This window comes from Dunckerocampus dactyliophorus, chromosome 2 (assembly GCF_027744805.1).
Source record: "Dunckerocampus dactyliophorus isolate RoL2022-P2 chromosome 2, RoL_Ddac_1.1, whole genome shotgun sequence".
NCBI classification, from domain to species: domain Eukaryota; kingdom Metazoa; phylum Chordata; class Actinopteri; order Syngnathiformes; family Syngnathidae; genus Dunckerocampus; species Dunckerocampus dactyliophorus.
In genome coordinates this window covers 27,671,221-27,685,956 of record NC_072820.1, presented here as the reverse complement: position 1 = coordinate 27,685,956, position 14,736 = coordinate 27,671,221, and the positions used below count along the sequence as shown (strand labels likewise).

At 39.8% G+C, this 14,736-nt stretch overlaps 1 protein-coding gene across 3 annotated transcripts in view; it reads right to left on the bottom strand.

Moving 5' to 3' along the window:
* ak5 (adenylate kinase 5) overlaps window positions 1-14,736 on the bottom strand; it is a 48,401-nt gene that overhangs the window by 13,425 nt on the left and 20,240 nt on the right. For all 3 annotated transcript variants that reach the window (XM_054767314.1, XM_054767315.1, XM_054767316.1), the window contains exons 6-7: window positions 8,957-9,148; window positions 7,610-7,700 (exon numbers count right to left, since the gene is read on the bottom strand). In XM_054767314.1, coding sequence (XP_054623289.1) covers window positions 7,610-7,700; window positions 8,957-9,148 — 283 coding nt within the window. The remainder of the gene's footprint in view (window positions 1-7,609; window positions 7,701-8,956; window positions 9,149-14,736) is intronic.

The window sequence follows — 14,736 nt, the reverse complement described above, 5'->3', positions numbered from 1 at the left end:
GCAACCAAGCTTGTGGCTGTGTAGAGCCCATCAACACTCATTATCAGCAGAAAAACCCATACCAATATGATCTGATATCTCATTTTGATGCCAGTATCGGCCCAATATTATGAAACATCCCAACTTCATACAACATACGTCTTCCGCATTTCTCCACAAGCATTTAAAGGAAAACTGCACTTCTTTTGGAATTTTTCCCATCATCCACAATCCTTAGCTGAAACATGAACACATATGTCTTCCTCTTTTCTATGTGTTCTCAAGATGTAAAAACAGCAAAAAAGAGGCAGCTAAGAAGGCCCGTAATGGGACGCAACTATTCTGAAAAAACCTCCAAAAACCACCGACGCTCCATTTACATAATGTGACCTGCATATTAACCATTATTATTATTAACATTGTTACACCAAAGAACATTACTGCCGTAGTGACACCTTGCCACACCACACCGGCCAGATACTAGCCGGCTAGCAACTAGCTTCACCACACACTCGCTCACAACGCCTCAGGCTACTACCAAAACGTAACGCTACATATTGCTGCTGTGTTTCTGTGTTTGAGTTTGTAAAAGTTAACGCTAGGTGTAGCATTCCTTTCTATGTTGCTATGTGAAATCAATGCGCCCAGGAAGGACGTTCCAGTAATGCTTAAAATGACCAAAGTACAGCAAACTGTAAGTATTCCATGTTATCATAAATGTGTCTGTTACTACATGGTCATAGCATGCATATAAAACCATAAAACGCTGTTGGAGGTGTTTGGAGGTGTTTTAATAGTGGGCTTTGTAGGTAGAATGGGGGTGTCCCATTATGTGCATTAATTACTGTCCCTGCCTCTTTATAGCTGTTTTTATATCTTTAGAATGCACAGAAAAGAGAAAGATGTGTGTTTATGTCTCGCCACACATGCTCTTTTATAAAATACATATTACATAACACCGCAGAAACACAACCAATGTTTTACTAGCAGGAAATAGCAAACTGCTGGGTCAACATTAATTGTGCTGGCGAGTTGATGGTAAACAGTACTTTGCACAGAGTGGCAACATTTTGAAGTGCATAAAGAGCATAAAGAGCTAGACAATCCCACTAATGATACTGCAAATGCACAATGTTTTTTGCCACAGTGCTAATTAGAGGGCCCGGCGCTTATTTGCTTTTGTAGAACATACACCCGGTGTGTGTAGGAGACCTGATTGAAAAGAGACGTTAATTGGAGCGTTTATGGTAAGCCCTTGAGGGCTTTTCTGTATTCATTCTAATTTCTGGTGGAAAACAATCAATCTTTTCAGTGCTGGGTTGCATTGTTTGACAGAGAATCCATTTTCAGGGTGCCAACAATGAATGTCCATGGATGCTTTCATGGCTAAGCTAAGGTACTAAGAAGTATCATGTTGCAGGGTGGGCGTGACATGCTAGCATGGTAGCATGATAGCGGCTTGTAAAATGACAACATGCTCCTCCTCCATCTGGCACGGACATCTTGACATTTCTTGCTGAAAGTGTCTTTCCCATCTTGCTACACGAAAGGCAGTTGCATTCCCACTTGGATGACACACTTCCTCCTTCCTCCACATCACCATCTGCTAGTCCCCACTTTTCCCTGCACTCAATCTGCTCATGCAGTTTTTATGCACAACACCATGCAAAAATCCTCATTTCTTCAAAGGCCCATATTATTCCATTTGTTAAATAAAGACGTACTGGCAGTGTGTTAGCCTTGATGCTACAATTTACACCTTATAAAAATGTTTTTAGTAAACCCTACTGTGTGTGTGTGCGTGTGTGCATGTGTGTGTGTAGCGTTAATGTAGGGGTGTCCAAAGTGTGGCCCATGAACCATTTCTGGCCATTGTCTATTTTTTTACTAGCCCTCAGCACTTTCTACAAATATAATTCAAAAAGAAAACAAATAAAAAAACAACAGTAAAAATGGAAAAATCAGCAGTAAAAATCAGCAAGTCAAAATATTAAGAGACAAAAATGATCTAACAAGAAAAAGTAATAATTTTACCAGAATAACGTTTTAATATTATGAGTAAAAATATTGTCATTTTAGTAGCATAAAAGTTTCAATGTTAAAGAAAAAAGAATCACAAAAAATGTTGTAATATTATGAGAAACTTGTGTTTTCTTTCTTTTCTTGGGAGAATGAACAGAATAAGAATTTCATTGCATAGTATAACTACCTGTTTTACTATGCATATGACAATAAAACTCTTGAATCTTGAATCTTGAAACAACCAAAACAACAAATAAAGTTGTAACTTTTGGAAAATTAGGTTGGGGAAAAAATAATGTCTAAATATTATGGGGAAAAAAGTCATAATTACTGGAAGAAAATTCACATGAAGAAAGTTTAAATAGTTGGAAAATTTGAAAAAAGAACAGCAGTTTTGAGAAAGAAACAAAACAAAATATTATCATTTTTGGAAAATTAGGTTGGGGAAAAAGTTGTAATATGGGAATAAAGTCCAAATATTATGGGAATAAAGTCTAAGGATGCTCCAATCAGGGTTTTATGCTGCCGATTCCAATCATCCATGAGTGAAATCGGCCGATACTGATCACATAGATTAACTGTAAATGTTTCAATTTATTTATGATGAGTGCTATTGGAGGTGCTATTGGAGAGGGGTGCCGTATAAGGGGGAAAAGTTAAGACAACTCCAAGGTCCCCTGACTGCCAGGGGGCCCAAAAAAGTAGGCAATTATAAAATTATTAAAAAATAAAAGGGGTGACCAATGTGATTTTTTTTTCCATGGGGCCCAGAATTCCTGGTTGCACCTGCTACTGGCTTATGATATGAAAAATGGAACCATAAAATCACCTTCATTTAAACAAAAACATATTTGACTTACTTTTTCAAGAGAACGTAGAGTGGTGTGCAAAAGTGTTTGCTCCCTTCCTGATTGCTTATTTTTTAATCACACTTAAATGTTTCAGATCATCAAACAAATGTAAATATTAGTCAATGACAACACAACTGAACACAAAATGCAGTTTTGAAACCTTTAATTATTAAGGGAGAAAAAAATCCAAACCTACATGGCCCTGTGTGAAAAAGTGATTGCACCCCCGTTGCCCCTCCCAGAAAGAAAGTAATTGACATCTATCAGTCTGGAAAAGGTTATAAAGCTATTTCTGAAGCTTTGGGACTCCAGCTAACCACAGTTACCCCAGTGTGACTTGTTCAGAGATTTTTTGGCGCTGGTTCTCAGGGCTTTGCTTTTCCATTGTCATGGTTCCACAATTGGTTCAACCCAAAACTGTCTTTTTTTGGCTCAACTCTGGCTCCAAAAGCTTGCTGAGTCAGTGAGCGAACCGTTCATAGTGCATAATGAGGTGGGCGAGGTGACCGAAAAAAAAGTCTGTGAATTACTTTCATTGTAACTCTAACAATAGAAAATGCTCCAAAAACATGGACACCAGAAGAATCCCACTGTCCCTTGTCCATCTGGACAGTCGAAGAAGTGCAGAAGAAATCTGAAATGGCGACAAGAACCCTGCCAATACTGTCATGCATGAAGAGGCGTGATGGCTGCAGCAAGGTTTTTTTTCAGTCTTTTAACAAATACATTTCAGCAATTAAAGAAGGACTAGAGACCAGAAGAAAGACCTACGCAGGCGTGGCAGTGGTTGGAGGAGAGCAATGCCTTATTTTGAGGAGCTTGACAAAGTTTTGGGCCACAGACACCGGCGTGCCAGCTTGCTGGTGCTGGTGTGTTAATACCACAATGCTGTACTTCTCCGAACTCCACACAAACCCTGGAGGCTATCACAAAAGAAGACTCAAGAAGGCACAAGTCAGACCTGCCTGGACTCCCGTAAGCTGTATTTGTTCACAGTTTTGGGTGTAAATACTAGCCTGCTGTTACCGTTAGCATGCTGCAGTTGATTGCTATTGTCAAATGAATGAAAGCCTCATCACTCTCCCCTTCTCATTTGAGTATACGACAGAAAACTAGTTTCATCTTAACCCTTTAGTCATGTAAGAAGTAACGTTTATTGTGCAACAGTGTTCTGGTTAAATTTAATTAATTAATTAATTAATTAATTATTATTGCAACATGCAATCTCTATGTTAAAATGTTTTGCATTTTGCATTTTAATTTTTACATTTTTGCACCTTTTTATGTATATTTGTACCTGTCAATAATGTGCGCTGTCAAGGACTATAGTGAGTTGTGTGTTTTGAAAAAAAAAAAAACACTTTTTGGCTACAGTGGAAAAGGGGTAAGTGAGAGCCATTATCCACAAATGGCAAAAAAATGGAACAGTGGTGAACCTTCCCAGGAGTGGCATGCCAACTGAGAGCACAGCGACGACTCATCTAAGAGGTCACAAAAGTCACCACAACAGCCAAAGAACTGCAGCCCTCAATTGCCTTAGTTAAGGTCAGTGTTCATGACTCCACCATAAGAAAGACACTGGACAAAAACGGCCTGCATGGCAGAGTTGCAAGATGATGACCACTGCTGAACAAAAAGATTAAGGCTGGTCTCAATTTTGCCAGAAAACATCTTGATGATCCCTAAGACCTTCGGGAAAATACTTTCTGGTATGGTGAGACAAAAGTTGAAGTTTTTGGAAGGTGTGTGCCCCATTAAATCTGGAGTAAATAACACTGCATTTCAAAAAAAGAACATCATACCAACAGTAAAATATGGTGGTGGTAGTGTGATGGTCTGGGGCTGTTTTGCTGCTTCAGGACCTGGGAGACATCCTGTGATAAATGGAACCATGAATTTTGCTGTGTACCAAAAAATTCTGAAGGAGAATGTCCGGTCATCTGTTTGTGACTTCAAGTTGAAACCAACTTGGGTTCTGCAGCAGGACAATGATCCAAAACACACCAGAAAGTCCACCTCTGAATGGCTGAAGAAAAATTTAATGAAGACTTTGGAGTGGCCTAGTCAAAGTCCTGACCTGAATCCTATTGAGATGCTGTGGCATGACCTTAAAGAGGTGGTTCATGCTGAAAACCCTTCAATGTGGCTGAATTACAACAATTCTGCAAAGATGAGTGGGCCAAAATTCCTCCACAGCGCTGTGAGAGACTCACTGCAAGTTATCACAAATGCTTGATTGCAGTTGTTGCTGCTGTTGTGTTGTAATTGACTAATATTGAAATGTGTTTAATGATCTGAAACATTTAAGTGTGACAAACATGAATCACATGCCTCATATTCCCTATATGTACATAGTGTTTCAAGACTCTTCTTCCTTGTACTTTGCAAACATCAACTGCTTGTATTGTTTCTTCAAATGGCTCATTTTAATGCATTGTTTGAGTTCCTTACTCAATCCGTTCCATAATTTGATTCCACATACTGAGATGCTGAAGGTTTTTGCGTTGTTCTTGTGTATACGTGTTTTAAGTTTAATTTTCCCTTTGGTCATATTTCTCCTCTCAAGAAGAAGAATTGTATTCAAGAAGAATTGTATGACATTTTTAGGTAGCAGATTACTGTTTGCTTTATGCATAATTTTAGCTGTTTGAAAATAAACTAGGTCAAACCTTTTTAGTATAGTCATTTCATCTGTAACTTTTTTATTTGCTTTTGTGTACTTTCTACAGAACAGAAGGCAGTAGTATCATCTGCAAATAATACTACGTTTATGAATTTACCAGACACATTAGGTGTGTTTGCACAAACTATTGGTATCTGATCGGTATCTCGCATATTGCTCATATTCCCTATAAAATATACAATGCTACTGTATGTCTAATCACTACTACGCTCACTACTAACTATTCCTTCTGGTCAATGATTCCTCTTTATTCTTTTGTGAGTACATTGCCAGTACTCACCCATTATCCAACTATGTTCTGTTCTATTTCATTTGTCTAATCACTACCACACTTATTACTTACTCTTCCTTTTTAGGAGTTCATTGTCATTACTCACCTATTATCAAACTATGTTTTGTTATGTCTATTTCATATTATTTATTAGGATTGTCAAATCAAGTAGTTAGGGTGAAATTTGACTAAATTTGAAACTTCACTACTAATTTTTCTACTGTTTATCACATTACTACTTTATCTCATTCATTTTCGATGTATACAACTAGAAGAGAGTGTATTTGGAATACAGGACGTGAACAAATGTGTTGCAATTGAGGTAAAACAAATGGGGGGGTAGTATTAAATAAGTTTTGCTTCTTCCTACTCCTTTTGAACATGTGGAACTGTGAATTGTAATATTTGATGTATTCCAATATAACTTGTATGCATGTTCAAATAAATTAAACTATTACCATTACCATAGTGTATTTCAAATCATAGCATAGCTCATAGCATAAAAAATACAACGCATCAAAATAATTTTAAACTCTAAAGTATATTGCAGTAGCGGCATAATTTACAGTACAGCCAAGCTAATATATAACAACAGAAAAAACAAACAAAATAACATGTGAAAAGGGTGTTTTAAACACAAAAAAAGAAAATAAGTAAAATAATAAAAGCATGAAAATAAATTATTAATTATTAAGAACTACTATAAGAATGAAAAATAATTACCAATCTCAATAATTACTTTCCACTGTGTTCCTGTTAATGATATACATGACCTCACATGAGTGAGCATCAAAAGTATCCATATTTTGATTTGACAATCGATTTTACAGCATAGAAATTTGTTATGCGAAGTATCAATATTTCAGTATGGATCCGCACATTACTACCTGCCGCCATAACGTGGATATTTGAGCAGCTGGTAAAATGTGTTCTAAGCTCCGCAGCTCCTTCCGTATGAAACTAACTGCTTAAAAAACACTCTTTTCAGTGTATGTTGATTGTGTAACTATGATAAGCTGTTTCTAAGTCGCTGTGGAGCTGAAAAAAACAGCATTCATTTTGCACTTAAATCTGACAAAAATGACCCTTTCAAGCGCCTTGCTGCAGAGAGCAAGGAATGCAGCTGTGTGTGCCTGCTAAAAGTGTACCCCCCTTTGCCATTGCTTCACAGAAATACATGTGGAGATCCTGACTGTCTGTGTTTTTTTCAAACCTGACGCCATTCCAAAGCATATCCAGTAGCACACACTGTCGCCTTCATGATTGCTCGCTCCTCACAAAGCTTAGCTAGCAACGGCGGTTTCCCTGACAACTGCCCTGGTAACTACAGAGCTAGCGAGTGGGAGAGTTTGGTCTCACCTTTACAAACTCACACAACTACACTTATGTCATCACATACAACTACATAAGCCACACTACACAAAGATGGGAACATTTGTGCATACATTTTTGTTGTAAACTGAAAAAGCATACACTCACTGGGGTGCCACTGTATTGTTGTATTTATATATTGTTCATTGATTGGCAAATACATTTTTTGATAGAAATATACTTTTTTTGTTTGCCTAATATTTTTGTATTGTGTTTCACAAAAATTCATTCAACGATCTTGAAAATGTCACGTAAAAAGTATCGGCATCTATCAGTATCTGCAATAGTGTCCCTGTAGTTACTTGGAAACGGATTGATACAAACATTTGAAGTATTGCCCACCCCGAGTGCAAGCTACGAGCAGCATATTATTGACTTGCAGCACTACAGCAGTGTATTTACATAGTACTGTAGGTGTAGTAGTAGTAGTACCTGCAGCTGTCTCTTGGGAGGGGGACAGCTTGTTGTCCAAAGTCATGCTGATGTCACAGAACACCTCCTCTTCCTCACGGTCAGCATCCAGCTGAGAAGAGAAAAAAATATGTTTAAATACGCTAGATTGGTGCTTGCTTCTGCTTGTTTGTATCTCATTAAGACGTCTCAACAGGAAGACGTGTGGACATCTCTTGAGACAAAACATTTCATGTTGTTTATGTTTGTGTATGTCTGCATGGTGGGGAATGCTTCATTACACTCTGCCCCTTTTCCTCTGATTACGTGGCGGATTCCATCGATTGCACACGCACAGAATTGACTGTGGCTGATTTCCTGCGAGGCGTCTGTCTAATGAGCGTCTTTCACGCGATGTCTTTCTCATCGGCAAAAAAAAATGTAATGAAGGCATCTGAGACGACATTCAAATCAAAGTGGATGAAATGAAAGGGACAATGAGAGGACACGTTAAGACAGTTCTGTGATGGCGCTGACATTTCACATCAAAATCATTCCTTGACAAAAAGCAATTAAGATGCTTGCACTCAAAAAGCACACAACATATTTCATTCATTTCCAAGTCCAGCTGTTATGCAAACATGACTTTTTATCATGTTTTAACAGTAATATCTGTCCGTATGGCCTGTTTAGAAACATTTTTGTTACATCTTACTCACTTTTCATGTTACATCTTTTCATGACATTATGAAGGAAAGTCCTCTTTGCTCATGCGTCATAGCACCTCTGACTCGCCCATAGTTAGATGACCCCACCCCATGTATAAGCCCACTACTTTGTATAACAAAAAAAACCCCAGGCTTTGCCACATATCTTAAAATGCAGCCCTGAGCTCTGCCACCTATCCATCAGTCAGTTACAGACATGGAAGCTTTAAGTTTGATCATTTGGTTTTTCTTCAGCGAAGATGCTAACCCAGCATGATGTTAAAATGTAATGTTAGCGCTGTAGCATTACATAGCTATGCTAGTGTTGCTCACATTTGTGTCCTCTTGTCCCACTCCTTCATGATACTACATTACACACACACACAAAACGGTGTTCCCTTACTAAAAGCACTTTGAAAGTGCGTAAATTCCAGCATCAAGGCTAACACAGTTTCAATACTGCACTCTATTGTTACAAAATAAGATGGTATCTTTAAGAAACAAGCAGAGAAAGTAATTGTGACAAATAAGCGTGGACATGAGAACTTGTTGGTGTCAGCACTAGTGAAATTGTTCTTTATAGAGGTCCTCGGCTCCAAGGCCGTGCTTGTTAAGACATGTTCTGCTGTCATTATACCGACTGTTATCAACGTAGACATTCAAGGTGATCATCATCCGTTACCGTGACGATGAGGCCGCGTTCCTGGAAGTACTTGACCAAGGGGATGGTGTTCTGCTTGAAGTTGGTGAGGCGGCGGTCGATGGCCTTGGGATTGTCGTCAGGTCGGCCCTGCTGCTCCGCCCTCTTGTGCAGCCGCTCCTTCAAGCGGTGGTTGGTGCACGCCAGGAACAGCACCAGGTCAGGAGTGCAGATCTGGACACGGGGGAGAGAAGAAGGGTGAATGGAATGAAGCTTAATACCAGAGATCCATACTTCAAATGCACTTTGCTCTTGTAGTTTTTGGGGGGTGAAATGGATAAATTCATGCAGCAAAAACTCAGCAGCAACTTGGACTTTTCTTTCCTCTCTGTGATCAATATTCACTCTAAAAATAGCAAACATGCTTTTGTTTCCCCCCACATATTTGAATGTGTTGCACATCAAAGTTTCCGTCTCTGTGGCAACCGCACGTGTGCCCTAATTTTGCTCACTTCATTTCAGCGTGGAAAGCAAGAAAAAGTTGCTCAGCATTCAAATCACACCCAGCAGAAGGAATATAGCAATGTGCTCAAGTTTAGCTTTATTCACAGTGCACAATTTCTTCTTTTCATTTCATTTTTTCACCTTTTCCTCTGGTAATACAGTCGTCCCTTGTTTATTGTGGGTAATTGGTTCCGACCACGATAAGTGAATTTAGAAGTAGGATTCAACATTAATAAACGGAATACTTTCGTAGTTAGAGCGTAGAAAATCTGTTTATGACTTTCTTAATATGTTTTGTTAACGTTATTAGATCCCTGTAGACATTAAATAACACCCTATAATCACCTTTACACTCTTATTATTATTTGTTTACACCACATTGCGCAGGCTACGGGATTACTGCGGGGTCATAAGAGACGGCCGCCGCTAGCATAGCAAGCTACTGAGCTAACTAGTTAGCCTCTTCAATTTACTGTACTTATTCTAAACTTAAAGTATTTCAAACAGAGTTGGGAAGAAGGACAAAGTAAGAAGCCAAAAACGTACCACTTCCATACGGAATGGGAGGAGAGCATGTTGAACATGCCAACGTCGTGTCTCATCAATGTAACATAACCGACGCCTAGTGATCAAAATTGTCATGCTCCACATGACAGGGAGTGTCACTTCCTGTTCTGTGCTTTTATTTTGTATTGCGTGCATCCTGCTGGGTATTATGTGCCACCGCTTTACCCTCGCGGAACTGTGGGTGCAGCTGTTTGCAATCGTTATCAGCTGGGTTCAATTAGTGATCAGTGGGGTTTATATTGTCTAGCAGAGTCAACTGACTTTGCTGGTTCAGTGTTGCTGTTGTCATCGTTTGCTCAGCCAGGCTGTCACCTAGACGTTTTGTCTTCCTTGTTGATACTTCCCCGGGACTACCTGTTTGTGTTTCTGCAGAGCTTTTACTCGTTTTTTGTCGGTTTTTGTTTGCCTTTGCCTGCACAACTGTGATTACCTGCACCTTCTTGGGCTTATAAAGGTTTTTCTTTCATTAACATTTACCCGACTTGCCCACAACGTCTCCATTAGGCTCGGTAGTAGAGCCTGGCGTCCTACAACCACCCCACTCTGTGTCAGTCCAGATTGTCTGGGAGGCCAGCAAGGGTCTCTCCTCTTTCGCCATAACCACTGGCTACTCTTTACCACCTTAGACATCTTGTTAATGGCCTGGAGTAGAGATTGTCCACTGATGCCCAGGTCCGTCATCATCTTACAGGAGTTGTTGCAATAAATCCCCAACATCCAACTTGGGCAGAGTTTTACTCTCCACCCAAGTACCAGAGCTTTTTCCTTTCAAAAGCCTCGTGCACGGCATCCTCCCAAGGAACTGTGAGCTCCACCAAGTATACTCTGCGCTGTGAGGTGGACCACAGGACCAGGTCAGGCCTCAGTTTGCTTATTGTTATCTCTGGTGGGTGTGAGCCACCAGCATCTGCCAATCTGGAGCTGTGTCCAGTTCACCCAATCTGGTTGGACCTTTTGATAGCCTTGTTCCCCACTTCAAACAAAGGCAATTGCTACACTGAGAGCCTTCCTGGGCGGCAAGGCATTGGTGGTGATCATCTTGCTTTCCAGGGTGCTGCCAGGCAGTGCATGGCTTGTCCAGTTTGGCCCGTGACCTAAAGTTGGCTGACTTTTGGCCCCCTGATCTAAATGCTCCGACTGTATAAGACTCCAATTATTCAATAAACACCATAAATATACCACCGAGATTACAAAGCCTGTTCTGTTGCATAAATAAAGTAAATATGGAAAAGAAGAAGGGGGGTCTGCACCAAGCTATTGGAGCTTGTGATGCGATGGCGTTAGCAACAAATGAATGTTCCTACACTACACTCCCATGGAAAAACAGCGCAATGAAATGAAGAACACATAGAAGAGTGTATTCATGCAAGAACGCTGATAGACATTTTAGACGCATTATTTTCATCAGCTACGTTCATTATGTCTGACAGCTGTTTGATCGTTTTGTTTCTTCCTGCAACACACCATGCATACTTACACAAGTGGAGCAAATCATTTCAACAACACCCACCCAATCTACCACCCATTGTACAAACATACTGAGTGTGTATGTGGTCACATTCAAATGTTTGCCCATTTTGATGTTAACATAGCACACAATAAACCAAAGTTTTTGGCCTTGATGGAGGTCCTGCATTGCTCAAACAACAATAATAATAATAGTGTTGTGTGTGTGAAGAATGTATCAATTGGATTGGATGGACAGATATTGAAAGACAGATGGACACAGAAGATAGAGGACACAAAGACGCACCAGGGTGGATGGGGACGCCCTCCCAAGCGGCGCTGTCCATGCTGCAAAGGGCACAGAAGCAGCGTGTCGTCATTGGACACCTCACTGGAATCATTTGGACGCCGCTGAGGTGTGAGCTGAGCGCATGAAAAGGTCCCGTGAGTCCAATAGATGCATTACTGATTTAGTAGGATCCTTTTCCTAACCTTTAAGCTGACACACGGGGACTTGCCAACACTGCTCTCTCCAATATTCTAACTCAAGGAGTCCTTCTCGTTTCCCAGCAGGGACAATCCACACTCGTTATTGGACTCTCTTCCAATGTGTTCCTTTTTTCATTCATTCTATGCTGCTCGTCCTCACTAGGGTCGTGGGGTATGCTGGAGCCTATTTAAGTTAATCGGAGACTAATCTAACATACATACTTTTGTAATGTGGAAGGAAGCTGGAGGCCTGTCCACTCAGGAAAGGTTTGCTCTTTAGTGGTGTCAAATTACGATCGTTAGGATAAAATGGAGTGGGGCCTCTGCCCGCCAACGATGGTTGTTTGGGTGGTATCACCTCTGTTAGCATCCCATTCAGATGTAATGATGGTCATGGACCCAGATTGGACCTTGCACCAGGCTCTTAGACTAGAGCTGTCCTATCTAGTCTGACTGGTGTGTGTCCCACCTAGTATTAGAGCATGAACTAGACTAGAGCTGTCCTATCTATAATCCACCTAGTCTTTGAGCATGAACTGATAAAGCCTGCTCGGATGGGAGCCGAAACGTGTTCGAGACAAACTCAACATTCCAGTTGCAATCGATTGAATGCCCTGAGAATTCATTCCAGAAGGTCCGACTCTAACCAAAAGGGACACTAACCAAATATTTTCCCCATAAGAAATCATGTAAATCCAATGAATCCAATCCGTTGCAGAAAGCTAAACATGTTAACACAAAAAACTTTTTTATTAGGGATGTCATGTAGTTATTACGGTGCTGTTCAAAGCCTGTGAGGAAGAAGGAACTCTTTATTTAGCAAGCAGAGTAACAACAGAGCTCACAATGAACTTACTAAGCTAAGAAAAATGACATAATAGGGAGATACAGTAACTACCAACGAATGATGCTGAATACTCAAAAACTATGTGAGCTCAAAACATTTACAACAACAGTACACCAAAGAACGCTGGGAAACAGGAAGTTCAGTTGTCAAAACCATATATGTAGACACGGCATCGAGCACTGAGCCTTATGGCAACGTCGCTGCCATATTGGATGTGGCAAGGCTGCGTTGTAAATGAATACAAATAAATGTACTTACAGTACTTTCATAAAGCGCCTTTCTAAGAAATTTAAGTTAATGCCTCTTGTTTATACATTCACACACACACACACACTAATACACTTGGGAAACTGTTAGGCACCAAAAACAAAGTATTAGATCTTCTTAGATGGCTAAGATAAGAACTTTATTGAGCCCACACAGTAGTACCAGTAGTACCAGTAGCCCACACAGCCCACAAATTTGTGTATTTTAAACAATACCCCTTTAACTAAAAATCAATTAAATATTTCCAAAAATAAATCAAGGCACAAGAAACACAAATGTATTCTACTGTATTCTACTGTATGTCTACTCAGAGATGGGTGGAGTAGCCAGTAACAACTGTACTCATTCAAGAGTATTGTTACTTTAGAACAATTTTACTCAAGAAAAAGATATGTGATGTTACACATATCGGTATCGGTTGATATCTGTATTTCAGAGTTGGACAATATCGCCATATCGGTTATCGGCAAAAAAGCCACTGTTGGACATCCCTAGTTATTATATTTTTACAATTATAGTTTGACATGCAGTAAACAACTGGAAAGGCAAACAAATACATATAAATGATGAATAAAAGGGATAAATGAACATTTGAGGTTCTCCTCCTACAACCGACTGAGTGAGAGAGCGTGGCAGAGCAAGAGCGCTGCTGTCTGTGTGTGTGGGGGAGGGGCCAGGCACTCAGGCAGGGAGCAGACAGCAGGGAGAGACACAGGCGTGTCTGGTTCTGGTTGCCACCGTGTAACTTAGCAAGCTGGCTTTTTTGTTAGAAGCTAAGGATGTTTTGTGATAAAAATACATTAAGAACACAGTGGGACTCACACAGTTTATTTATAACACAACAAGATTGTATGCTAACTGGAAAATGTACGCAAATCAAGGCAAAATTTTGACGTAAATTTTCAACATTAACTGAAAAACACACTAACCGAGGGGCAGATGCTAACCAAGGTTCCACTGTAGAAAACATCTGAAAATGCTTGCAATGCAGACAAAAGTGAAAATAAATTCAATCAAATGTCTTAAAAAGAAACAAACAAAAATCAGAAAGAATGTTGAATTGTACTCAACATATTAAAGAAATAAAAATCTATAATAGAAAATGTCTAAAACGCTTTAAATGTTAACAAAAGGTAGGAAAAAGTGTCAGAAAAAAATGCTTAAAATGTCAACAAACAGGTCTGTGCATAGCATAAACACAAAAATATGTAATCTACTATAAATGGACTGCTGTGTGGCCATTAGTGCTTTATTCAAGGTGCAGGTTGCCTGCTTATGAAGTAGATAAAGTACTGTAAATGTTTGCTTGAGGACATATCCATGCTCCATCACAGATGCATGCTTATCTTGTCATTCCATTCATAAGCTCCGCTGATGAACATGCGCTGATTTTTAATCCTGTCTAATCTCCTCCAACAGCTGATCACCGTAGCGATAGAGCCCTCAAATACCACTACTGCTCTTTTATCACAAACAGCACCAAGACCATTCCTCTCTCCTCTGCAAGCTCTCACACAGAGAGAGGAATAGAACCGAAAAAGGCAACAGTGTGAAACAGTGTACGTCTGCCTCAGTTGTTTGTGTGATGGCGCAAAAAGATTCACGACATGTCCCAGGAAACGTTTTTTCTCTCTAATTAGCAAAAAACATTAGCATTAACAGCTGTGGTTGTAGGTGAAACACCTGATGGACTTTGTATTAA